This window comes from Barbus barbus (genome assembly GCF_936440315.1).
Source record: "Barbus barbus genome assembly, chromosome: 41".
Taxonomy (NCBI): Eukaryota; Metazoa; Chordata; class Actinopteri; order Cypriniformes; family Cyprinidae; genus Barbus; species Barbus barbus.
This window is the reverse complement of record NC_136719.1, coordinates 18,427,906-18,454,090: the sequence shown is the minus strand read 5'-3', so window position 1 is coordinate 18,454,090 and position 26,185 is coordinate 18,427,906. Positions and strand designations below refer to the sequence as shown.

At 39.1% G+C, this 26,185-nt stretch overlaps 1 protein-coding gene across 2 annotated transcripts; it reads right to left on the bottom strand.

Moving 5' to 3' along the window:
• Positions 1–872: 872 nt before the first annotated feature.
• On the bottom strand, positions 873–10,298 carry LOC306860829 (T-box transcription factor TBX18-like). 2 transcript variants are annotated; one of them, XM_079402776.1, is made up of 8 exons: positions 9,861–10,298; positions 8,715–8,889; positions 7,955–8,056; positions 6,992–7,163; positions 6,366–6,533; positions 5,121–5,185; positions 3,712–3,806; positions 873–2,747 (listed from the first exon to the last, which is right to left on the bottom strand). In XM_079402776.1, exons 1-8 carry the CDS (start codon positions 10,087–10,089, stop codon positions 2,086–2,088), a joined length of 1,668 nt encoding a protein of 555 aa, XP_079258902.1. In that variant the 5' UTR covers positions 10,090–10,298; the 3' UTR covers positions 873–2,085. The 2 variants fall into 2 exon arrangements, with proteins under 2 accessions (XP_079258902.1, XP_079258901.1); XM_079402775.1 differs by having other exon boundaries at positions 879–2,747; positions 3,703–3,806.
• Between the last annotated feature and the right edge of the window lie 15,887 nt (positions 10,299–26,185).

Below are 26,185 nucleotides of genomic sequence, written 5' to 3'. Positions count from 1 at the left end.
CGTTTGTGTGAATGTATTTGAATTTGTTTGTATATGTAGAGTCAATTTAAAAAGCACACCTTAGAATTTAAGTATGCATTTTACATACACTGCTCTTTACTGGCCTCAGAGTGTTAATGTCCTCAGGGTTTACTGATAATGAGCCAGTAATATGAGGTGTGTGAGTGTGTGTGCATAAGGACATGGGTGTATGTAAGGTTTGCCAAGCATAGGAGGGCTGTCACCTGTTAGTGTGATACAGCAAGCCAACCATTCCTCGGTTCTAAAATAAAAAAGCACCCAACAACCTTCTCTCTCTCTGCATATGCTGTTTGTCCATCACCTTCAGTCCATAACAGGTGTCTCACTGGTTCCGGTTCTGAAAACTGACCCCGTCCTACCAGTAACAGCATGTATTACAACAGTAGACTGCTAGTACCAATTCCTAGTTTAAAAATATAAGCCAAAATTGACACACTACCTGTTTTAATTCCCATTAATTTGTTTTTATATTTACAGTATATTAGGTCTTGAAAGTTAGTAGTGTTCATAACCTTCTTAAGATGCGCACATACATTCTAAACTGAAACCTAACCACATTACAAGTACTTGAAGATGGTGTGTGTAATGTCACACTTGTTTACCATTTTGCATAAACAGAAAAATGTTGACATGTATGATCTCTCCGTGACAAAAGTTAACTTTTTCATTTAAACTGTAAGGTTGCAAGTTCATACATGATGTCTTTGTGTGCATGAATGCATTTTGTTTGTGTGTGTGCACCTCTCCTGGAGCCCCTGGTGGTATTTTTCATTTGTTAGGCATTCAGAGCCTTTGCCTGACCCCAAGAGAAGCATCTGATGCTGAAACACACAGGCACACACTCCACGATTATCCTATAGCATATGGATATATTTTTATTTGGCTCAAAGGGTTTTTGGCTCAAATTTTCAGGCCAACAAGAGTCAAACATGGGGGAAGTGTCTATTGTGGCCACTCTGGCGAAAAAGCCTGAATATTATAAAGCAAGTATTTAAAATTGCCGTTAAGTGCAAGTGAAATGTTTACACAGTATCAATAATATTAAAATTCTCCATATTTGTGAAAAATTACATTTAGTAAGGAAATTAGCAAAAGCTAACATGTCCGCAAAGGAAAAGCATTCTTTTCAGTCCTTGGATTGAGAGCGAGACAGCTGACCTAGAATCCGCATGTATCTCGTGGCAGGACTATAATCCTTCTGAAGAATGCCAATGTTGTATTTATAAAGTGTGAGAATTATCATCTCAGATCAGATTTCATCTAGCCCTGTCTGTTCCAAGACTCAGACAGCAGTGCTGATCCAGACCAAAACCCTTCGACTTGAAGAGAATTTGTAAACACTAGGCCACGTTTCCTTTTTCCTAGTCCAGTTTCAGTTTTAAAACACATTACCTGCCATAGATACTGATTGCTGTGCTGAAAACCTCAGCACAAATGTTGGCCCAGAGTGACATAATTACCTGCTGACTGTCACCTAGCAAACTGTGTCACTGTTTGTGACATCACTTCCTGTCTTTTTTTTTAACTCTGCTCACTTTTAAGTGCCAAACTCTGTTTTATTGTCTATAAGACGCTGAGTCCAGCCTCACAAAAGTCATCTGTTAAACTCCTTACACTTCTACCAGCAGTTCATGAGTCTCATTGAACCTTGATGAGATCCGATGGTTGATGTCCTTTTATGCGGAAACTGTGTCTGTAAAGTGTTTTCTGGGTTTCTCATGTGATTCTTCAGGCATTTCCGTACTCTGGTGTCCAGTAATGGTCTGTGGAGCTTCATCAGAATGATTTTTAAGATATAAAGTCTATTAAAAATATCCTCAATGTGATCTTCAGCTGTCATTTACCCAAAACATAAATGATATTGCAGATTTCTCTTAGTTCTTTACATTTTGATTTGTCTCCTTTGCTTTTCATCGCAGTATGTCCTTCTCTCAACTCTAGCGAGAGTGATGAACCTCCAACAGATCATAAATTATGCTATTGACTAGTCCCAAAAACTAGTTTATACTCAAAGTAAACATTCTTAGCTGAGTTTGAAGTTCAACAAAGTTTTTGGGATGCAGGTCAGGCCATGTGAGCTGTTACCTGGGAGGTGGAGGTGGTCAGCCCCAAAGTCCGTGAGTCAAAAAGATTCTGTTGACTACTATTGAGCATGTGCAGACTGTCCACAGTGGATAGAACCTGCCTGTCTGTCAGTGTCCCGCTAGGGGATGAGCCAAGGAATGACATTTGCGTAGCTGCTGCCTTCTCAGGGCTGGTGGCCAGGCGGGGAGAAGTGGAGAAGTTGTAACCATACAGACCATACGGACTGTGCAGGCGGAACCCGTTATAGGATCCCTGTGTGCTCTGATTGGTGGAAAACGCATTATGGGTGTGGCTGGGCATTAGGTACTGCAGCTGGGAGGTTGTGCTTGGCATGCTGTGGATCTGGATTGGCAAGCCAGTCTGTGTGCACGAGAACGCTTCACCTTCGGTCCCGCTCACATACGGGGAGCTCCGAGTAGTGGAAAACGCATCTGCTGATGGGCTGGCCAATCGACTGTAGGGGTCTGCGGAGAGGGGAGGGGCGTAGCGATGGAGTGGGTGGCTTGTTCGACTGCAGGTGGAGTAATCACACACTGGCCCCGCCCCAGAACCCAGGTGGAATGTAGGGGAAGAGCATGAGGACGAGGACAGCAGATGCGTGTGTCCTGAAGACCCAACAACACCGTGAGAGCCAGCTGCACCTGTGTGCAGCCATAAATGTGATTAATACAACACATAAAACATAAATAATAAACTATAGATCTTATGCGTCAGAGAAACATTTTTAAATTTTGTCTTGGAACTTCTGTTTTTGCAGTAGCTCTATAGCATCAATGCTGAAGAGTAATTAGCTGGTGAAGTGGATTTTATTGTAGAGTTAAGTAAATTTATCATATGCATTGTGATATTTGAACCAGATGTCATAAAAATGTCATTTTAAAATGAGCAGTTCATTCATAAATTTGTGCGACTTCGATTTATACCTTCACGCAGTGGAAACACAAACAGAAGACAACGAGCGCAAATTGGTAACATGCTGAAAAAAGATGGAGATACCTAAGGTCTATAGTAAACATAAAATCAAATTTATTTTCATTGTCTTTAAAATGACCTCAGTTTCCTAATAAAAAAAATTATACTTGAAGAATTGGCTTAATTTCATATTTAAAATTTTTAATTTTAATTATTATTTTCTTTGAATTCTGTTTCCATCCATTCAAATTCAAATTGCAATTCTGTATCTTATTTCAGGAATTGAATTTGCATGTAAAAGGCATTCTCAAATTCTCTCAGAAATAGTTCACCCAAAAATGAAAAATCTTTCCTAATTTATATAGCTTCCACAAAAAGGCGGGTTAAAGGGTTAACTGTGTTTTGCATGAGAACGAAAAAATTCCTCAAACAAGTTTCGCTCATTTTCAAATCGGTCACATGAATTTTCGTCACTGAGCAACAAAAACCTGCTTGTTGTGAGCAGTGCATCTTACATCTCTATGTTATTGAGAAAAGACAACGGATCTTTTTGCTTGCAAATTTTCTCTGCAATTTCACTAATGTGATGCATTTTAATTCATAACAAATACTTAGAAACCCATTGTGCAATGATATATTAAAGCAGGGAAACACACACACACACACAAATACATTCATACGTACATGTGGTACCTTGTTTAGTGATTCCAGGGATGTCTTCAAATGTCAGAGTTCTCAGTGAGGGCCGCCAGAATGCATACGACTCAACCAGAGCCTCTAGTCCCATCCTACAACACACAAACATTCTGATTAAATATATATAAGAAAGCTCAATATGCTTACAAATACAAAGGCGAGAGTGATTTAGTAAAGCTCTCAGTCAGCTTAACAGAAAAGTTCTGGAACTGGCTTAACTTTCCAACAGTGTGTTCAGTCCAGCTAGCCATCTTAGTGCAAGGCCCTTTCCTTATCAGTGTGTATTTGAGCAGTAAAGCAGAGCAGGTAATGAAGAACATAAAGCGTGTGTGTTGGTGTGTGCGATGGCAAGGCTATAATTATTTTCACATAGCTTTATCGGTGGGATCAGACATAGAGTGCAGGAAGCCACAGTTAAAGCTTTACGAGGAGAGAGAAAGAAAAAGGGAGAGAGAGGGGGGTATTTTCTTGCTTTTTCTGGAAGTAATGGTGGTGCTCGGTGTGCCTTGTTAGTGTGGACGTTACCCCACCCCCTCCACAGTACCACTCAGGCGATAATTCACACAAGATGCCTCGACTTGTTTCGGCCCCAGTTTTATCAGCCACACCACTTGAGCTATCAAGTGGCCGAGTTTGTTTAGCAAACCGCTTAACTTTTCCTGTGACACTGTGCCACGGGGCTCGATCTAAGTGCTCTGTGAGACCTGGAGGAAAAGTGGATGTATGTGGTCTGGTGTGATTCAGCGGGGTGTTAAAAACGCTCTTGTTTAAAACTAATGAGCAGAGTTAAACTTCCCCACAGAGCTTGCGAGTCAGCGTCGCACAAGCCTTCTTTCTGCACAGCCTCCATTTCCTGTTTGCGCGTTTATTATTTCTCTTGTTTTATGTGAAGATGGAGATTATTTTTTATTGTGCTGTGTATTTTCATTTATACATTTATTTTTGTGTAATGGCTTTTAATGTGACGCTGTTTTTATGTTTATTTTGTCTGGGATTTGCTGGAATTTTTACGTTTGGCTGAAAGAAGACTTTTCCCTTTGGATAACCAATTATCTGATAATCCTTTAATGTGGTTTGATAGAAATAACTTTATACTGATGTCAGAAGAGAAGTTGAACGAAAACAAAAACGTTTTGTTGCCTGAAAGAAAGCTAGAGAAAATAAGTGTAATGAAGTGTCATTTCTGTACTGCCTTACAGAAAAGAGCAGAAACTACACATGTTGTCCAAATTTAGACTATGACTATGATCTGTTCTGTGCTAGATGGGTTTGACTCAGCTGTGATCAATTTTTGACATCAATAAAAATGTATTTAAAGACCTTGGAAGACATTTTGACTCAGTTTTCCAGTATTATTGTAGTTACTGATCTAACAGAGACATGTACATATAATTTACTATATTTACCTGTTTCTTCCTGAGTCTCTGAATCCTTTTGCAAATGGGTTCCTGTCGATCTTCAGTCTTGTTATCTGTAAAAGATCCACACACAAAACACATTCTCCTTATTGACCCAAAGCCTGTAATGTCAAATTCTCTGACCTAGCACCAGTGACCCTTATCCCACAATGCAATGTGTGTGGGTTTATTTTATAAGCTTTTTTGCTTCCATATGTGTGTGTGTGAGAGAGCATGTGTGTTGTGTTTTTATAAGCTCAGACAAATGGATGACATCATTTGTCATCCACGAAACTTGGCAGTTAACATGCAAATGATGATAAGATTTCGAGCTCTAACTTATCTAAAACATGCTCTGGTATTAATCTGTTTTAGCAAATCAAAACAAACTTAAATTGCAATGAAAAATATAAAAAAAATACCATTTCTAAAGGACGACTTTTTTTCTGTGTTGCAATTTATCAATACATTGCTTCTGAACTGTTGGCACAGGAAAGTCGATGCATATGCCTAAATAAACACTCATGTAACTGTGCCCTTTATAAATAAATTGCCCTTTATGGGATGCTGCTCATTCCTTCAGTCTCATAGAGGCTTTGATCTATGAATGCAGAGAACAAGAGCCCTTCAACTCCTTTAGGCAATTTGTATAATTATTTCAATTAAACATCTTGTAAATTAGGTCATGTTTCCTAGCAGTGTAATCTAAATAAGAGAGCTCTGCAATTGGGTGTATAATAAAATTAACTGTTGTTGTCACAATAGAATAGCTTTGCTTTATACATTTTCTGGGAGCAGCATAATGAGGATAGTACTGTACCTGAGGCAAAGACTAATTATTTCAAAATAATACAGGCTAGTATAGAGTCCAGATTTTGTGTTGATGTCTGCTTTGTTTTTTTTGGCTAATTACTATTTTAATTTAGCATATCCTGTAACAAAATAATAAAATAGTTTATATTGTTGATACTTGCTTCTGTTGTGCTTTTTTTTGTTAAGCTGATGTACATTAACATTTTGTCTTGCTTGGACTTACAAAAATATTTTTTGGTGTGGCAGACATGGCTTTCCTGCATGTTTATTTGTTTTATAAAAATCAAGCTGTGATAATGCAATTTAATAAAAAGAAAAGGCACTGAGCCTTACGATGTCCTCTTCATTTCAAGAATTAATGTGACCCTTAGTAAGAGCTTTTATGATTTGTGTTATCAAGTTGTGCATTGGACAGTTATAGCATGATGTGGTATCAATTACCTGTTGGTTCTGGTATGCAGTCACTGTCGTGAAGACAGTTTCAGGGAAGGAAAAGGCTTTGACACCGTCACCAGTGGGAACCGCCTTAACGGGTGAGAGTTCTTCACCGCACTCCTTACGGATGACGTGGACACGGGGCTGGTACTTGTGCATAGAGTGCAGAATGATCTGGAAAACATTACATCGCGCATCCGTGTTTAGAGTGGGAAATGGAGGAATTACCAAAGCAGTTTTCTACCTCAATAAAAACACACATGCCTCCATTTTCAAAGGCCAAACAGGCCTTTAACTGCCTCACCCTAGGGATGCTTTCAATTGAGTTTGTTTACAACCCTCCACATTACAACATGTTTAGGCCTTTAAAATAATACAGCAAAACAAAATGCACACCGGGCGACAATGGCTAGCATGTGTGTATGGGGTGCATGAAAAGAGTTGTCTAATTATAACATTTCGTTTGTTTCAGGATCACAGAAGGAAATTCTGAAGCTCTGCTTCACCAACTCATCAAACCTTAATGTTTACAGGTTTCCTCTTGGGCCCATATATTTTCTTATTCAGCTTTACAAAAAACATCTATATTCAGTAAATTCCTCTTGGATATAAATAACAAAAGATTCACTCACGTGGCCTTGGTCGTCGAGCTCATTATTGGTCAGTTTGAGTTTGTCGAAGCTAATAACTTGGCGCATCCACGTCTCACCGGAAGCAGGCGAATCAGGATGAATGTAGACGCGCGGAGGGACAGGAGAGTCGGCGTTACCCGCTACCATCCACTTCGAGCTGTGGTACACGTACCTTAGAATGGAAACAAAGAAGAGTCAGTGTCACATACTGTGAATTTGACAAAATAGGAATTTGATATAATATTATACACGGCTCGACGTTCAAAGCAATTTCTGTCAGTCATTTTTTGAACGGAATTTATTTGAGGTTCGTTGCGCGCAACGCAAATAACTTGTAGTGACCCTATAGAGGTCTACTACGACCTTAAAGATCTTCAAAACAAAACACGTTTCTGTGATGTAGTCTATGTGTTCTGTCTGTGTAAATAATAATAATATAATGACAGCAGTTTTTTGTATTTTGTAGACCGATAATGAACTGAAAGCACTTTTGCTTTGGTTACTTCCAAACGCGAACTCTATTTGAGTGGACTTTGATTTAGCAGACATTTTGGATTTAGTTTGTGGTTTCAAAAACATTGCTCAAAAAAACACATATGTAACAAAAAAAAAGACTCCCCCAACCTGTAGGGTTTAAACTTTAACTGGTGATTTAGAACCCTTTTAATCCGTGTACTGTCTTCACAGCTGTACAAAAATGTTCATACACTAACGCGTTATGAATTAGTTTTGACTGCATTTGTCTCATGACCTTCAGCTCCAGCAGGTCAAGCTCCCAAAAGGGCATCGCAAAAGGCCGGACTGAACATGTCAACAAAGTCCCGGAGTACCATTTGTGGAGACGGTTAGTTGAAAATGTTCAGTATTATGTTTGCACATTTTAGACTGTTTTGATCGTTTGTCTACAGTAGACTACAATAGGCTATCTTGCAGTTGGGAAGACAAGTTTAGTGAATTGCTCACCTGTACCGTTTGTTGTCGACAGGAACTATATCCATAGCAATATAATACTGTTGATGAGGATCCAGCCCCGCAATTTTAACTCTCATCGCGGGAAACATTCGCCTGGGATAAAATGACAATGTAACTTAGTAATACTAACATAGTAACTACCTTAGTATTTTCATTTACATCACATTAAGGCAAAATCCACATTTCCTAAGAGCGCAGTTTTTATTGTGGGCATAGGGCCTACTTTTTCTTACAAAAAAAGCACGTTGTACGTTTACGTCAAATACCTTTTTTCTTTTTTTTCCCAAAAAAAAAAAAATATATATATTTTCAATTAGGCCTAATTTAATTATAGTTGTCAGTTAATTTAAATATTGCCTATTGTCAGTGAATAAATACAATTCCACATATATCAACATCAAATTCAAACGTAGCTGTAAGTAATGCAAAAAATCAGTCCTAAATAAATAAGTAAAAATTTACTAAAAATATAGGCGCATAAACGCTGTAACACTAAACATTCGGGCAATTTTAGATACATTTTGCCCTAATTCCTGGTTGAATTCAGTAGGCTATTCTATTCCATGTAGGCCTATCTGAAAGTAACATTTACATCTAACATCTTTCAGAAGACTAGATATTTAATTCGGACTAATTCAATTAAAATGATATAGGCCTAGCGTATTTGACCAAGAATATAAAACAGTGTCTTTATATTACCATTTTCAAATATTGAATATGGTGATTGCTAAGCGTGTTTTGTGTGATGCACCTGCCGGCTTTGGTGATGATCATTTCAGTTCCTATCTCGTGGAATCGCTTCCATAAATCCGAGCCCTGCAGGTCCACGCGCATCTCCTCTCCGGAGCTCGTGCCTGATTGCACGAGGACCTGCGAGCTTTGGGGTGCATGTTGTGGGCTATCCAACAACACGTCCTCAGACTCCGCTGAGAAAGACAGAAACAGTGGTCTTAATTATTGTACATTTTAACAGTCTGCATTGTATTGTTGCAATAACGAGTTTTGAAGTGGCATGCAAAAGAATTTGCGATGGTTTTCTGACTCGTGTTTTCTTCCTGGGTCAGAAGACATTGCATAGGTCTATATTTATAGACTTTTATATTTCATATTATATGCTGTTAAACATTACAATGCAATTATAGCCTATATAACCTGCAGTATTTTTTTATTATTATTTATTTTGTTTGGCGTCACAGGCTAATCAGTCATGGAATAATTAAGAATTAAATTTAAGTAGCTTAATGCATTTGTGACGAATTACAAGAACTGCACAAGTTTACTTCAAAAAAGTGAATCGACATTTTATTCCAGTTGTAGGCTACAACTTTTTTATTTTTTTTATTTATTTTTTGCGAGTATAGGCCTATGTAGGCTTTTGTGAAGGCAAGTTAATTTGAGCGTTTATGATTGTGGCCAAACTCATAAACACAGAATAGATTAGTCACTCTCTTAGTGCCTATATTTATGAGACTCATAATTGTGTTATTTTATGTTTATACACTGTATTTCTCGTCTTTTTGTCATCCTGACTTCACTCCATTACATAAATTACAGAGGCATTTTCACCTGAGAATTTATTGATATTTTACAAGATTTTGTTAGATAAAGGACTCTGCTTTAATGTAAGGCTAATTATTGGTTAGTATTTATTTAGAGACCAGTTATAATTTGCAGAAAGACGAATTTGCAGATTTTCCTCTATCTATACTGGAGAGAGGAAACACAGAATAACATCGATTATATTTTCTTTTTACAGTGTTACTTTTCAGCCGAGAGAATTGCAAATATAAAATTGTATTAGGCTATATTTGTGGTTTCTTTCGCGTAGGTGTCACGCATAGCCTAACTATATTTCTTACCGTTTTATTTTGAGTCAGGACTCCAGGAGGCTACTTACGGGATTCGTCGCTTGCGCAGTCTGTCTCGCAACTCCTGGTGCTTGGACAAGTTCTCCCAGTCCGGGTTTGCGGGCTTTCTGTCAGGTTCGACTCTTCGTTTACCTCCTCAAAACAGTTCTCGTTGTCCTCCTCCAGCTTTCTTTTTTTCTCCGTGCCAATAAGCGCTTCCACCGAGAATGCGTGCGCTTTGAGGCTCATAGTACACGGGGACCGTCTTTTCTCAGCCATGGTAACAAACCAAGAAGACAGATTGGCCGAGAAAGAAGTTCACAAGAAGTGCATTTGCAACAGCACTTAATCTAGCATTCCTCGAGTCAGAGTAGTCCGCTTCAGTAGCTAATTACCACGGGCGATGTGACAAAGACGCTGAAAACAAAGCGACAGCCTATTTAAAACAGTCTCATCGGTCTGTCAACGCGCACAGACACCGAGGCAGTGGCCGGGATTCGTTAAAGTGCCAATAACCAGGGCAGAAGATGGGCGGGGCTGCCTCACGTCAATCACTGGTGGTTTCAGCCAATAGGCGCTCAGCGTGTAGAACGCTCCGCCCAGGTGTGGTAAAGCGGCCTGGCTGAATGAATCATCTCTCGCTCACTGGGCTAAAGTCATGCTCGCGGCATTGCGATCATTTTCACACTGCGGCTGCACATGCTTCCGCATTACCTCCCCACTAGCCCTCGTGAGCCAATCGTGTAGAATTATTACCAAATCTACGCCTGTATCTGCGTGAGGCCCAGTAATAAGACATGTCAAACTAACCTGACACGAGACGTGCAGTCTACTTTCTAAATACAAGTCCCCAAGAAGCACTCATTTTTCCTACGAGACACAATTTCCTGGTACTATAAATCCCCAAAACAAATAAGATGATTGTTAATTTTATTTAACTCTATTATTATTATTTTGGGATATTTTTTAAAACATCTGACTGCAAAATACGATACAAAATATTTTTTTATTTTATTGATTTGAATACAGTACGTTTAAATATAAATTAGACAAATTTACATGACAATTTTTAATAGCCTTCAGATATAGAGAAGTTTTTCTTTTTTCTTTAAATAAACACAAGGCTGAGCATTATGATTAATGATGCATTTTCCTTAGGCTTCTTGATTTTACTATTATTGTTATTTCTATATAATGAAATCGGGGGGGAAAAGATTTCAGATGGTTTTTAAAAAAAAGGAGTTTTTGACAAATAATGTAGCCTGCTTGACCAAATCAATTTGGCTGAAACTTTTTACCGATATTTTTTAGTTTCCTTCCTCCCACCAAACTTAGGCCAAGTTGCGTAAGATATCTTGCTTTTAGATGATTCGATTTATTTAAACCCAAGAGATTTTTAGAGCATGTTGTGGGTGTAATGTGCAATGCTCCAGAGCCGTAATCTACCCGCCGTTTGGAACGTGCAAATTATTGCACGGCCATTTGGAGAATTCCTGACCCACGCGCATGAGTATTATGCACAGACACAATGCGGGTTAACTTTCTGTGCCTGTCAACCAGTAGAAAAATATGAACAAGAAAAAAATTACAGCAAAAGAGACATGCACATGAATTTAAAAACAAAACGCATTTTTATTTTAAAATCATATATATTTTATAAAAATATTATTTTTTATAAAATAATATTGTGAAATACCATTAATTAATTATTTTTTTTTATAAAACTTTATAAAACGCGTAACTTTCACCTAATCTTTACACTGTTTAATATACCAATTTGCATGTGAGTTGTCTGTGCTAGAGCAGCAGTATTTAGCACTATGTAGGCTATTCATGAAATAAATATGCATGCATAAAATAAATTTACCAGACGTACAGGAAACTATTATTTTAATATAGGCTACTGTTGATTATTTTCGTATTCGCATGCTCCAATTAATTACCACCATCGTTTTAACTCACTCTTCGTTTAATGCCACATCACTTACAGACAATAGCCTGATGATTTCCAGACTGCTTTAACCACTATTATTATGTTGACTACAACAGGGTATAGATACGAAAAAAGTATATGGATAATATTTTGTGTCTTAGCCTACTGTGGTAAATGTCCCTACAAGTCAGCATTATATTTCTGCACGGGAATAAAAAATATATTACAAGTGTCGTAGCCTATATAACAATAATAATAATAATGTTGTTGTTGTTGTTGTTGTTAGTAGTTAAATTTAGTGTGGGATGCCCGGGTTCGCCTGGCGAATACACATTTAGTTTAGTTAATGGAGGCTAATGATTTGTTCTGAAGAAATTGCACATTCAGCCTAAATTATTTACACAATAGAAACCGAGAAAACATCGTAGCCTAATTTTTAGTAACATTTTGGGGTATTAATATTACCAAAATATTTTAGTTTACCTGCACCTGATATTCTGGTGACGAGTTTCATTTTGATCTAAACGTTGCATGAGGCTGGCCAACACATGTTCGATATTTTCAGTATAGAAAACAACCTCAACACTTTTTTGAAACAAACCATTTCTATTACATTGTTATTAAAATGTTATAAAAGTCATTTTATTAATTTTGCCTAATTAAATTATTTTTGTTCTAGATATGGGTATGGTTGTCTTTCTTTACATTCATGAACGAATTATGAACCAGGTTAGGCTATACTGTTAATGTGGCTTTATTATGACGGCTAGTTACATCGTTATTATTAGGCTATTATTATCATCATCATCAATTTAGACGTGATCACCTTAAGGAAATAAATACTCTTATTAAACCATTATCTTATTAGTTGGGTTTTTAATATTTTTATGTTGATTATGAATTAATGTGCAATAGCGCATATTTTGAATTTGTATGCCTTGATTTGATAATTATTTTATTGCTACTGCCGAGTATGTAGGCTATACTACATCATTTAAATGCTCTAAACTTTTTAGAATGATAAAGTTGATGTACAAAAACTATTTATTATTCTCCAATTTGTATAGGCATGTTTATCATGCAGAATATAATTTTACATTGCATTTACTGAGTATTTCAGACATACTTTCGTTTTTGATTGAGCTAAAACACCCTTAATGCATGTGTGGAATGAGTTCATAATGACACGTGCCTATAACTGGCCTTTTCAGCTCACAATAACCTACCTTGTGATATAAAGCAGAGGAAACACTGCGTGCGCTTTTTCTTTATCCCGCAGCGCGCAATTAACACATTTCTGTGTAATTTCCTAAATTTAGGCTTATTTAAAATTGCATTGAACAGAACATTTTTCATAAACGTCTTCGCATTATTAAACTATTAAAAATGAATGTTTCATATCGTCTCTCAGGTGTGAAGCATCCATAAAAATGAGCTGCGCACTTGCACAGATGAGACTGCACTCAAGTGTAAAATGCGTTTGTTTACTAATCCTCGCGCTGTAACCTCTGGCATCACTGGATTCAAACCATGTCGGCTGGTTAAACTTTAGAGTCGGAATTGCTGTGCCTGGGCACCATATTGTTAACAGTTATTTTGCTAGTGCTAATGGCCGCGTGGCAGCCGGCCAAGGGCTTTATAGCGGAAGTGGCAGCGCGAGGAACGCGGGTATATGGGAGGAAGAAAAAACTATTAAGAAAAAAATCCCTTTGAAAGAAAGGCGAGAGAGACCCCATAGCGGCGGGCGCGACCCACGGCTGCCAAATCCAGAGGTGAGCCGTTATGGGTGCGCGTATGAGGAAAAAGAACCGGTAACCGGCGGTCAAATGTCTGAGGGCACTGAAGCATCCTCAATCCGCCTCAAATGAAACGACACGCCAAACCATCCATGACCCACAAACCCATTCATAAAGTTAATCTCCCCGTGAAAACGCGGTATTTCTTAACGTGCACCATATACTCTGATGTATTTACCGTATTTATGACAGTCTTTATGGGGCGGCGCGGACAGGGACCCCCAGCGACTCTACCGGTATTGACATTGGATTTCCTCGCCGCGCGTTACGACCTGTCACTCGGGAGTGTAGCGAAACACACGTGGACAGAGGTCAAATTTGTTTGTGTGAGAAAATTATTAAGGGGAAGGAAGCTGGGCTGCATGAAGTATGGCCTATTGTTGGCCTGCCTTGACGCTCTAAAAAGTGAAAAATCATGGGAAATATTTTAATCACGTAAGACTTAAACGGGCAAGGTAATAGCCTATTAAATCATTTGATATGGAGCCCCTGTTAAAAACAAAACAAAACAACACCTTAAAGATCTGGTTTGCTGGTCTTATCTAGATGGTCTTACCTTCTACTCAGAGGACAGTAAGAGACTGTTGTGTTTTTGTGTTTACGGAAACATGGCTTAACAACAGCGTACCGGACTGCGCCATACAGCTCGACCAGCTAACATGCTATCGAGCTGACAGAGCTCTCGTTGAGGGAGGTAAGATCTGCGGCGGTGGGCTTTGTGTTTACATCAATGATGTATGGTGCCGCGACGCTGTTGTGGTCTGCAAACACTGCTCACTCTTGGTGGAGTTTATGATTATTAAGTGCCGGCCGTTCTATCTACCGAGGGAATATACATCTATACTGCTCGTTGCTGTATACATCCCTCCCAGCTCCAACAACAACAACAGGAGTGAGGCGCTAAATGACCTGTACCAGCACACCAGTGAGCAGCAGACAGCCCACCCAGATGCTTTTCTCATCTTAGCTGGGGATTTCAACCACGCAGACTTAAAGAGTGTGTTCCCAAAAATACACCAACACATAGACTTTCCAACAAGGGGAAAAAATACTTTGGACTTTGTTTACACCCAGAGAGGAGCTTACAATGCCCTCCCCCATATCGGAGCCTCAGACCACATCACTGTCATGCTAATGCCTGCATACAGACCGCTCGTTAAAGCCATCAAACCAATACACAAACAGATACAAGTGTGGCCGGAAGGGTCGTCAGAGGCACTTCAAGACTGTTTTGACACCACTGACTGGAATATGTTTAAACAGGCTGCCACATACAACAACACTACAGACCTCCAAGAGTACTCAGAGACTGTCACTGCCTACATCACCAAGTGCATTGATGATGTAACGGTCACAAAGCCCATCACTGTCAGGGCCAACCAGAAGCCTTGGATGACAGGAGAGGTCTACAGACTTCTGAAGGCTCGGAACGCTGCCTTTAGAGCTGGAGATCAGGAGGGCCTGAAGACAGCTAGGGCCAACCTTTCCCGCGGCATCAGAGAGGCCAAGAGACAGTACTCCAGGAGGATAGCTCATCGTTTCAGTGACAGCAGAGACACTCGGAGCCTGTGGCAGGGGATACAGACCATTACGGACTACAAGCCCCCACCACAGACCTGTGACAGCACCATCCCCCTGCTGAACGAGCTGAATGCCATCTTTGCTCACTTTGAGGCACAAAACAGCACCACTGCACAGAAGACTCCACCTCCTCCCGGCGACCAGGTGATGGCGCTGTCCCCGGACAGTGTGAGGAGATCCCTCAACAGGATCAATGCACGCAAAGCTCTGGGTCCTGACAACATTCCTGGGCATGTACTGAGAGACTGTGCATTGGAACTCACTGATGTTTTCACAGACATTTTCAACATCTGATTAAATCAGGGCATTGTCCCCACATGCTTCAAAGCTGCCACCATCATTCCAGTCCCGAAGAATCATCTCCATCCTGCTTCAATGACTACCGTCCAGTCGCACTTACTCCAATTCTCATGAAGTGCTTTGAACGGCTAGTCATGCACCACATCAAGTCTGTCCTCCCCCACTCCCTGGATCCCTTCCAGTTTGCATATAGGGCCAACCGCTCGACCGAAGATGCCATCGCCACTGCCCTCCACCCAGCCCTCACACATCTGGACAAAAAAGACACATATGTCAGGATGCTGTTCATAGACTTCAGTTCAGCATTCAACACAATCATCCCTCAACAGCTCACTCACAAACTGGTCCAGCTGGGGCTCAACACCTCTCTGTGCAACTGGCTGTTGGACTTCCTGACAGGGAGACCTCAAGCAGTACGGGTCGGCATTAACACATCCAGCACCATCACACTGAACACTGGGGCCCCCCAAGGATGTGTGCTGAGCCCCCTCCTCTTCACTCTGCTGACCCACGACTGCACACCGTTACACAACTCCGACCTTTTCATTAAGTTTGCGGATGACACGACTGTGGTGGGTCTCATTAGCAACAGAGATGAGACAAACTACAGGAGCGAGGTGAGCCGCCTGGCCGGGTGGTGCAGTGACAACAATCTCTCTCTGAATGTGGAGAAGACGAAGGAGATTGTTGTTGACTTCAGGAGAGTACACACTCAGCATGCCCCTCTGACCATCAATGGTGCGACTGTGGAGAGAGTGAGCAGCACCAAGTTCCTGGGTGTGCACATCACAGAGGACCTCTCCTGGACTAACAACACTGTAGCACTGGCCAAGAAAGCACAGCAGCGTGTCTACTTCCTCCGCAAACTTAGACGAGCCAGAGCCCCGGCCCCCATCATGTGCACCTTCTACAGAAGCACCATCGAGAGCATCCTAACTAGCTGCATCACTGTGTGGTATGGCGCTTGCAACGCATCCTGCCACAAGTCACTTCAACGCATAGTGAGAGCAGCTGAGAAGATCGTTGGTGTCTCTCTCCCCTCCCTCCAGGACATCTACAGCACCCGTCTCACCCGCAAAGCCCTCTGCATTGCAGGTGATCCCACCCACCCGACACACAGCTTCTTCAGTCTGCTGCCATCAGGGAGGAGACTGCGGAGTCTCCAGGCGAGGACCAGCAGACTGAAGGACAGCTTCATACATCAGGCTGTCAGGAAGCTGAACTCCCTCCCGTCCTTGCCCCCCTTCCCCTCTTTTACCCCATGCAACACTGAACTCTGATACTACGACCCCCCCCCCCAGCTCCCCACATCCCCAGGACCTTCCACCCCCCCACCCACTTAAAAACTGTGACCAGCACCTGTCACTTGTGCAGCATTGGACTGATCACTACCTCATTCAGCATTGACTGCAAACTACCTCTTCGGATAGTCTGATAAAAAGACTATTCTTTTGTCACTTTAACAGACTGATAAGCTCTTCTTGCACTACACATATATCTGCACAGTTTTGTTTTATTTAACTGGTTTGCACTCTTATCTATTCTGCCATGTGCGTTATGCCAATTTATTTATCTCTTTTTTTTATTTTTCTACAATGTCCTCATTGTATATCTGTATAGTTGTATGTACATATGTTTAAACTGTATTTATCTGTATTTGTATGTCTACTGTCAGTGTTTAATGTTAACTGTATGCACCAAGGGTCTGAGAGTAACGCAATTTCAATTCTCTGTATGCATGTGCCGTACATGTGGAAGAATTGACAATAAAGCAGACTTGACTAGACTTGACTAGATTACAGTGGTCTTTCAGTTTGACCAGAAACCCGTCTAAAACAAACTAACAGACCAATCTAAAATGTATATTATATAGTCAAGCTACTCATATTCTAAATGTTTTTGGATTGGTGATCTGTTCATGTTGGTAGTGTCTTTTCATCTGAACAATATTTTAGGAGGATGAATTAATAAATTGCAACACGTTGGATGGAACGTAATCAACAGGTTCTCTGGAATTGTGAAGATGTGTCATTATTTCATGTGTGTTTTGCATAAACCTTTGTTTTATGTTTTATGTGAATGTTTTAATGTTTGTTCATGTGGTTTGATTCCAAAGACCAAACATTCTTTAAGGAATATAAACCTTTTTGGTTTGTTATAAAATGCTGATGTGGTAGAGCTGTAAATTCTGTTGCCATTAGGCTCTATTGGTTTTGTTGGTGACAGTTACATATACAGGTCCTTTTCAAAAAATTAGCATATTGTGATAAAGTTCATTATTTTCTGTAATGCACTGATAAACATTAGACTTTCATATATTTTAGATTCATTACAACACAACTGAAGTAGTTCAAGCCTTTTATTGTTTTAATATTGATGATTTTGGCATACAGCTCATGAAAACTCAAAATTCCTATCTCAAAAAATTAGCATATTTCATCCGACCAATAAAAGAAAAGTGTTTTTAATACAAAAAAAAGTCAACCTTCAAATAATTATGTTCAGTTATGCACTCAATACTTGGTCGGGAATCCTTTTGCAGAAATGACTGCTTCAATGCGGCGTGGCATGGAGGCAATCAGCCTGTGGCACTGCTGAGGTGTTATGGAGGCCCAGGATGCTTCGATAGCGGCCTTAAGCTCATCCAGAGTGTTGGGTCTTGCGTCTCTCAACTTTCTCTTCACAATATCCCACAGATTCTCTATGGGGTTCAGGTCAGGAGAGTTGGCAGGCCAATTGAGCACAGTAATACCATGGTCAGTAAACCATTTACCAGTGGTTTTGGCACTGTGAGCAGGTGCCAGGTCGCGCTGAAAAATGAAATCTTCATCTCCATAAAGCTTTTCAGCAGATGGAAGCATGAAGTGCTCCAAAATCTCCTGATAGCTAGCTGCATTGACCCTGCCCTTGATAAAACACAGTGGACCAACACCAGCATCACTGACTGTGGGTACTTGACACTGGACTTCAGGCATTTTGGCATTTCCCTCTCCCCAGTCTTCCTCCAGACTCTGGCACCTTGATTTCCGAATGACATGCAAAATTTGCTTTCATCCGAAAAAAGTACTTTGGACCACTGAGCAACAGTCCAGTGCTGCTTCTCTGTAGCCCAGGTCAGGCACTTCTGCCGCTGTTTCTGGTTCAAAAGTGGCTTGACCTGGGGAATGCGGCACCTGTAGCCCATTTCCTGCACACGCCTGTACACGGTGGCTCTGGATGTTTCTACTCCAGACTCAGTCCACTGCTTCCGCAGGTCCCCCAAGGTCTGGAATCGGTCCTTCTCCACAATCTTCCTCAGGGTCCGGTCACCTCTTCTCGTTGTGCTGCGTTTTCTGCCACACTTTTTCCTTCCCACAGAATTCCCACTGAGGTGCCTTGATACAGCACTCTGGGAACAGCCTATTCGTTCAGAAATTTCTTTCTGTGTCTTACCCTCTTGCTTGAGGGTGTCAATGATGGCCTTCTGGACAGCAGTCAGGTCGGCAGTCTTACCCATGATTGCGGTTTTGAGTAATGAACCAGGCTGGGAGTTTTTTAAAAGCCTCAGGAATCTTTTGCAGGTGTTTAGAGTTAATTAGTTGATTCAGATTATTAGGTTAATAGCTCGTTTAGAGAACCTTTTCATGATATGCTAATTTTTTGAGATAGGAATTTTGGGTTTTCATGAGCTGTATGCCAAAATCATCAATATTAAAACAATAAAAGGCTTGAACTACTTCAGTTGTGTTGTAATGAATCTAAAATATATGAAAGTCTAATGTTTATCAGTACATTACAGAAAATAATTAACTTTATCACAATATGCTAATTTTTTGAAAAGGACCTGTATATTGGCATCTGTTTTTTTAGATGGATTGATAAATGTTGGTAGAGTTTGGAGAAAATCATGGTAGTTTCTCATTTTAGCCTCTAGAGGGTGGTGTGATGATTTCTCACTCTGTAGACCCACAGCAGGGAGCGTGAGCGTCACTCAGAGGGTCTCCAAGACTCTTGGGACAACATTAGCACTGGACGGATGAAGTACCAGAGAACTACTCCCTCTCGTAGAACACAAGGGAAAAAGGAAGTGAGAAAGAGGAAGTGTTGAATAGAGAATTGGAAAGGGATCGTAGGTCAGATTGTTGGGGGGGGGGGGCAGGAGAATAAGATGAAAAGTTAGGGAAAAGAAGAGTAGAGCACAAGCAGGTGTTTTTTTATGAACTCTACTCTCTTGAGAAAAGATAGTGAGAACGATTTAAATCCAAAAGCAATAAAATCATGAAAAGGTGACCCGCTCAGAGGAAATGACTGGGGAAAGAAAAAAAGGAGAAGAATGAGTAAGGAGCAAAAGACAAAAGATACTCTTTCTTAGAACATGCTGAATGGGCTTAACTGGACTTGGAGGAAGGTTTTTTTTTTTTTTTTTAATCTTATTTTAAGAATTTTTAAACTGTCACAGTTTTTTGCCATTTAAAAAATATTTACAGTATTCTTATTGTCTATTTTTTCTGTAATACAGACGCATCTGAAAAAAAAAATACAAAGCAGTGCTCCTTCGGTAATGTAGTAATTAAACTAAAAAGGGAGAAGCTGTTCCCCTAGTAATTTATAAGCGTATACATACTAAAGCATGTTAAAGATGAAGTGTTTTATGTGCATCATGCACACACACAGTCTTATTTTAGACATTTTAGAGCGGGTAATTGGATGTAATGGTATAGTGCTTGCATTTAGATAGAAACTGTAGCAAATTAAGACCAAAGTGTTCTGCATTACTGGTACACACTTTCCTCCCTCCAGTTATCCATCAGCTGTCTGTTTGTCCGTAAGTCTTTGCTTAACAGTTCATTAACAAATAGACACTCACACACACTCTCATTTAATATTCAAGGTTGGGTCATTGTATCCCATGCTCCTTAAGTGCTGCAGTATCCCCTGGCTGAGTATGGTTTTAATATAAATATCTGTGTATAGAATTATACAGCGTCTGATGTGCTCTCCGAATTCACACGGGCATCCTGCCTGGACACCTGCAATAACACCACAAGGACCTACTGAAAATATCCGCACTGTCAAGCAGCCGCAGGGCAGCCCTATTCCGGGACCTGGACTGTTTGATATTTTATGAATGGAGGAGAGGATGAGAGGGAATTGGGGAGTAAGAAAAGAAAGAGAGAGATCACATGTGTGCTTATGTATACACAAAAACTTGTTTTCTCTTCCTTCAGGTTGTCATCAGAAGGGCTCTCACACACAGCACACATATGAAACACTTTGAGGAATCTGACTCAGTGAGTCAGGGAGTGAGTGTGCGATCAGGTCTTGATTCCAAAGACTGATTTACTGTGAGGTTCAAAATCTGGGATTCAGAATCTAATTTAATCCTGGAAATAAAGAGAAAGTTGTAGGAATTTGATAAAATAATACTGCATATAGGCTATTTATTTATAACAATACTAAAATGTAAAAAACATTAAATGCCTTAAAATGAAAAAGAAGTAGCAAATGTTAAGATTTTCTTTTTTTTTACAATTTAATATTTCACTTTCTATGATAATGAAAAATGATCAAATTATAAACATTTTGGAAAGTGGAGAAGTTTATCGATATCTGTGTGTGGGATAAGCAGTTCGGAGAATGGATGAATATCCACGTTACTTGTTTATTTCCTGAATTAACTGTTTTTTCTGAACAAATCAATTGAGCAAATGATTCAATTATTTATTACTCATAAAAACAGACACGTGTTTCTTTTCTGAATGAATATATGTTGATGAACAAATCGGTTAATGATGCAGTGACTCACTTAAAAATACAGAATTATGAGATAAATATAACTTATTTATTTGTTCCATATAAATTTAGCCTGTCAATAATCTCAAATTCAGCCTTTCAGTTTGGATTCTCAATGAGTTCTGAATAAAAAAAAAGAGACAGTGAGAAAACTGCAAAATAGAAACATTTTCAATCGTAGTCTCAGACTTTTAAACTCCACTGTATTTTATGTTGTAAAGTCTTTTATGGTTGGCTTTGGAGAGTGCGAGTGAGTATTGAAGTGATTAAGTGGGTGAGTATGAGATGCACTGTATCGTGAGTCATTATATCTGTGTGTGTGTGCCAAAGAAAGAAAGAAACACATGACAAGTGAGTAACCTAAGATTAACACATGGCAAGAGAAATAAAACATCCCATGTATAAAACAACAGTGGGTTCGCCCATCTCTCTAAACACACGTTAAAGAGGAACTCCATAGAGAAGTTTTAATTAATAAAATGTGAGGATAGGGAAAGGAACAAGTTTATATTTCTCTCACTTTTTCCTCTCTATGGGTGTGTGGAGCAAAAATAGAAGGGTGGATAAAACTAGTGTGTTTGTATGCTAAATGTGACATAGCATATAGGCTATATATATATATATATATATATATATATATATATATGTGTATATAATATTATATATATATATGCTCTCACATCATATGGACTGCAAAGAGACAGGAAATGAAAAGACTCTAGGAAAAAATAGGAAAAATGAACACAAAAAGAGACAAAGTTGTTTACCTCTGTCCCATTTCCCTCTCTTTCTTTTTCTCTCTCTCTCTTCCTGTTTTATAAGCCCCTTTATTCCCTTTCCTGCTGCTCAAAGCCAACCACCATGAAACCACTGCCACATTAGAGCCTTTAACTGGCTATGGCTGGCCCAACGCTGGCATTACACTGGCATAGCCACCCCAATACTGTTTCCAGTTGTGCCTCTCCACTCCTTATCAGTGTCAATCATGTTTCATCATCCTTCAGCCAATCAGCTGTCATCACAAACAACCTTTAAGAGAGCCCGTAAACCTAAATCTCACTTCTTGTTTCAAGCTAGTCCAAAACCAGTTTTATTTTTAAACAGGCACATTTTTAGAGTTGTTCTTTATTGGGCTGTGCACAGAATGTTTGGAACATTGAAGGATGGAATGGCATCGTAAAGAACAGCTGGACTGGCATGACTTGGACGTTCTGTTAGAATGAAGTCATCAGCATGAGACGACACATTTCTGCAGGGTCATTTAAAAAAAACCAAGGTCCAGTTGTGCTGTTTCTTTCACTGTCACATGTGGTCACAAAACACTCCCACCCCCAGAAAACACATGCATATACACATACACACACGTTACTCCATATGGTCACTCCTATAAACCTTCTTCTCTCAATGATGCCATTACTTAATCAGCCAGAACTCACCAGTTCAAAAGCATTCATCTCAACATGTGGTCAAAGATGATGGGTTCTTGTCAGCCAAACCAATGCATTTAGTTTTTTTTTTTTTTTTTGTGAGACTCTAGAACAAAAGCTAGCATCCAGCACTATTAGTGTTGGTTTCCATTGAGTATAACTTCAAAAAATCAAGTGGACAAAAGTTGAAACAGGTGTATGTCATTATTCTTGGTCACTGCAGTCATTAGAAGCTGCGGTTGGGTTTTAATCTAAAGAGAGCAAGAGGAAGAGATGAAGTATGTGTGATGTTAGGATGTACGAGAGTAAAAGACTGTGAAAGATAAAGCGAGACAATGTGAGGTGATCAGTCTTTATGGGCTAACGCTGTAGTGTTTATCAAAAACACAGCTGGACATAACGACAAAACAAGACCTCATGTGTTTGTGTTTTTATGATGCACTATATTACCTGACTGTGTGTTAGCATGTGGCAAATGTGATGAAATGAATGAGAATTGAATGTATTGTGCATGTAAACCTGTTTGTCAGGGCTTGTGTTTGTGTATGTGTCCTTCAGATTGTTATTCACCTCTAATTGCCTGTGGTGAGCGCTCACTAATTAACTTTAAATGTTGCTCTTGAAGTTTTGACAAACAACCAAATAACTATTTGCACATCTGCGCTTGTCCGACACATTTCACTCTTGGATGTAATCGCAAGGCTATCGTGTATAATAGCGTAATTGCACTCAATTCGTAAACAGCCATTTAGCTCACCATTTACAATTCAGACTGTAACGAGAACTCGCGCAACTTTTCGAACATCATCAGGCCATGCTGAACCCCCAAAGATGTATGTTTGTAATAAAAAAAAAAAACTGGCCATCTAAATACATATTTATGTCAACAAATTGATGACAGAGTTTTGACCAAATAAAATCCCTGTCATTACACTAAGAACCATTGGCATGCTGCTTGTCTAAACCAATTTAATCTGCAGCGTTAAAAAACACAAAGCAGGCTTTTTCCAACTCTCATTTCCTGCCAAATCTATATACGCCTCAGCAAAATCTCTTACAAGGGGAAAAAATCCGTCAAAACTAAGACAAACTTGGAGTAATAAACTATTTCGTTTAGACATCGTAACAGGAACACTCATGTAAACAACATGAAATATTTGTGACAATGTGGATATATATAATTTTATTATTTTTTGTTCAGCAAGGGTGCATTGTTGATTAAAAGTAACAGTAAAGACATTTATCATGTTACAAAATATTTCTGTTTCAAATAAATGCTGTTCATTGATAACGTTAAGAAATGTTTCTTGAGCATCAGAACAGAAGACTTCTAAAAATACAGCGTTTCTATCACAAAATATATTACATTTTCAACTAATATATTAAAATACAAAAGTAATTTTAATTTTTAATTAATGTTTCACAATATTACATTGTTACTGTATTTCTGATCAAAAAAATGTTGTCTTGGTGAGTGTAAGAAACTTAAATCTTACTAACCCCAAACTTTCAAATGGTAGTGTACGTATAACTGTATACAGTAGTGTTTATATAACTGAGCCTGACACGTCCAAATGGATCATTTAAACATATGCTTATATAAACAAGGCAGCAGAAAGTATTTTTAAATCAGGAACAAAATTTAGTCATATGTTTAAATGACCCATTTGGAAGTGTCAGTGTCAATCTACATTTTGTTTTGGTCCTTGCTTGGATTTAAGCCTCTGCTGCCAATATCCAGCCATTTCGCAGACTACCATATTTAGACGTCTGGCACTGTCTGGCAGTGATTTCAGACTCACACAAGCACAGTAGTTGGACTGGAAGGTTTCTGAATGAGACAGAGTAATTATAGTCTTACGAGTGTTTAATGTTTCTCACGTTTAATTCTTATTTGCTTGAAAGGCACTGTTTTATGCTGAAGCGTATTATTTCATGTGGTGGATTCTCTGATAATAACTGTCTCGTAGTTGTGCTTTATCACACTGTTGTGCTGCTGTGGTCTGGGCATAATTCATTTCATACTGAACCTGTGGACAGACTCTCAGTGGGGAGGGTGATCATTTTATTCCCCCCTGATCATTTGATAAATCAAATCAGTGGAAGAATGAAGCCGCATTGTAAAAACAAGGCAACTCTCACTGTCATATGGCCCTGTGGTGAGGACTTGGGATCTGTGCTGAAATATGATAGAAAAGCTGCGGTTTTGTCCTCTCTTTCTATTCATATCACACTCAACCGTCTACAGGAAGTCTATGGTGGCCCTGTGGGGACAAAATTAATTCGCATTGAAAGATTATGTTGTGTGGATAACCAAGGAGTGAGGAGACGGCGATGTGGTGGCTTTTATTTGATGGATGAGTCTAAATAAGTTGCCAGACAGCCTGGGTTTGGTTTGTACATTGGTGTTCCAAAGTGCTGATGATTCGTTTGTTACTCATAATATCCATTTTGCTGTCTGTGTTAGAACTGTTGTTGTTTACCTTCACGTGTTTTTGGTCCTTGTCTTCACATCTGATGGCTGTTAGGTGGATAGTGTAGTGATAATTGTTTGTGTCTGGACTGAGCCAGCAAAATGAAAACACTGACAGCAGAAAGAAGACTCTTGCAGTCACTTCTGACCTTGCTGAGAGAGTAAGAGTGAGAACACATTAATGACATGTTTGAAGACAGAGAATGGCTGCCTTCCCAGATCACCTCATGCTGGCTGCATGGCGCCATCATCAGACATTAAGTGGAATGTCAGCACACAGTCAAAACAGCCCGTTTTCAAAAATACATCATGTTGCTTTTTTATTCTTAAAATAATTGTAATATACAGTGAGCTCTAAAACCACTGGTGAAAATGCTTCTGCTTTATACACAAATTGTTATTAGAAATTGTATTATCAGCATAATTCAGTGAAATTCAGCATTTAGTTCAGAATATGAAATGTCTTAAAATGTTTTTGCTTTTTTAAAAATAAACTTTTCTTTATTTTAATTTGTTCAAAATTCTAAGTTTTTATAATTCAAAATTTAATTCTAAAGCTGTTTATTTTCATACAGAAATAGTGCAAAATAGATTTTCGGTGCAATCTTACATTTTATATAATAATAATAATACCACTTAATTGTATAATCATTTAGTTATAATAATTCTTAATAGTAATTGTTAATTAAAAAAAAATCTTTATTATATTGTTATTAATTTATTACTTTATTATTATTTTTATAAAAAATATATTAGTGTTATTCCAATGCATAAGTTTAAATAATGTTAACAAAAGAAACATCATTGTGAAATCATTGTGAAAGAATGAAATAAAATGTTGTGATCCAGAATGATCCAAAGCCCTGGATTTTAACAATGCCATGAAATCATGTTAGATTTTTCTGGGTGTCCAGCAGTCATAAATCATGTCAGACACTTTGTCTCTGGTCTCTAGTAAGCAGGGTTCAGCTGATCCTGACTGTCCTTTATGACTCACTTACACCCTCAACTGTTTCTCCACTCAGGACCTCTTTAGTTCATGTAGCAGATGATGCTCTGGCCGCGCTCAACTGCTCAACCTCCAACAGAAAAG

Excerpts from the sequence above, each read along its gene's own strand:
- LOC306860829 (XM_079402775.1), bottom strand. The coding sequence starts at position 10,089 with ATGGCTGAGAAAAGACGGTCCCCGTGTACTATGAGCCTCAAAGCGCAC. Across the intron at positions 8,057-8,714 it reads ATCATCACCAAAGCCGGCAG|GCGAATGTTTCCCGCGATGA; the intron begins GTGCATCACACA and ends ATTTTATCCCAG. Across the intron at positions 2,748-3,702 it reads CACTAAACAAGGTACCACAT|GTGCAGCTGGCTCTCACGGT; the intron begins GTACGTATGAAT and ends GGCTGCACACAG.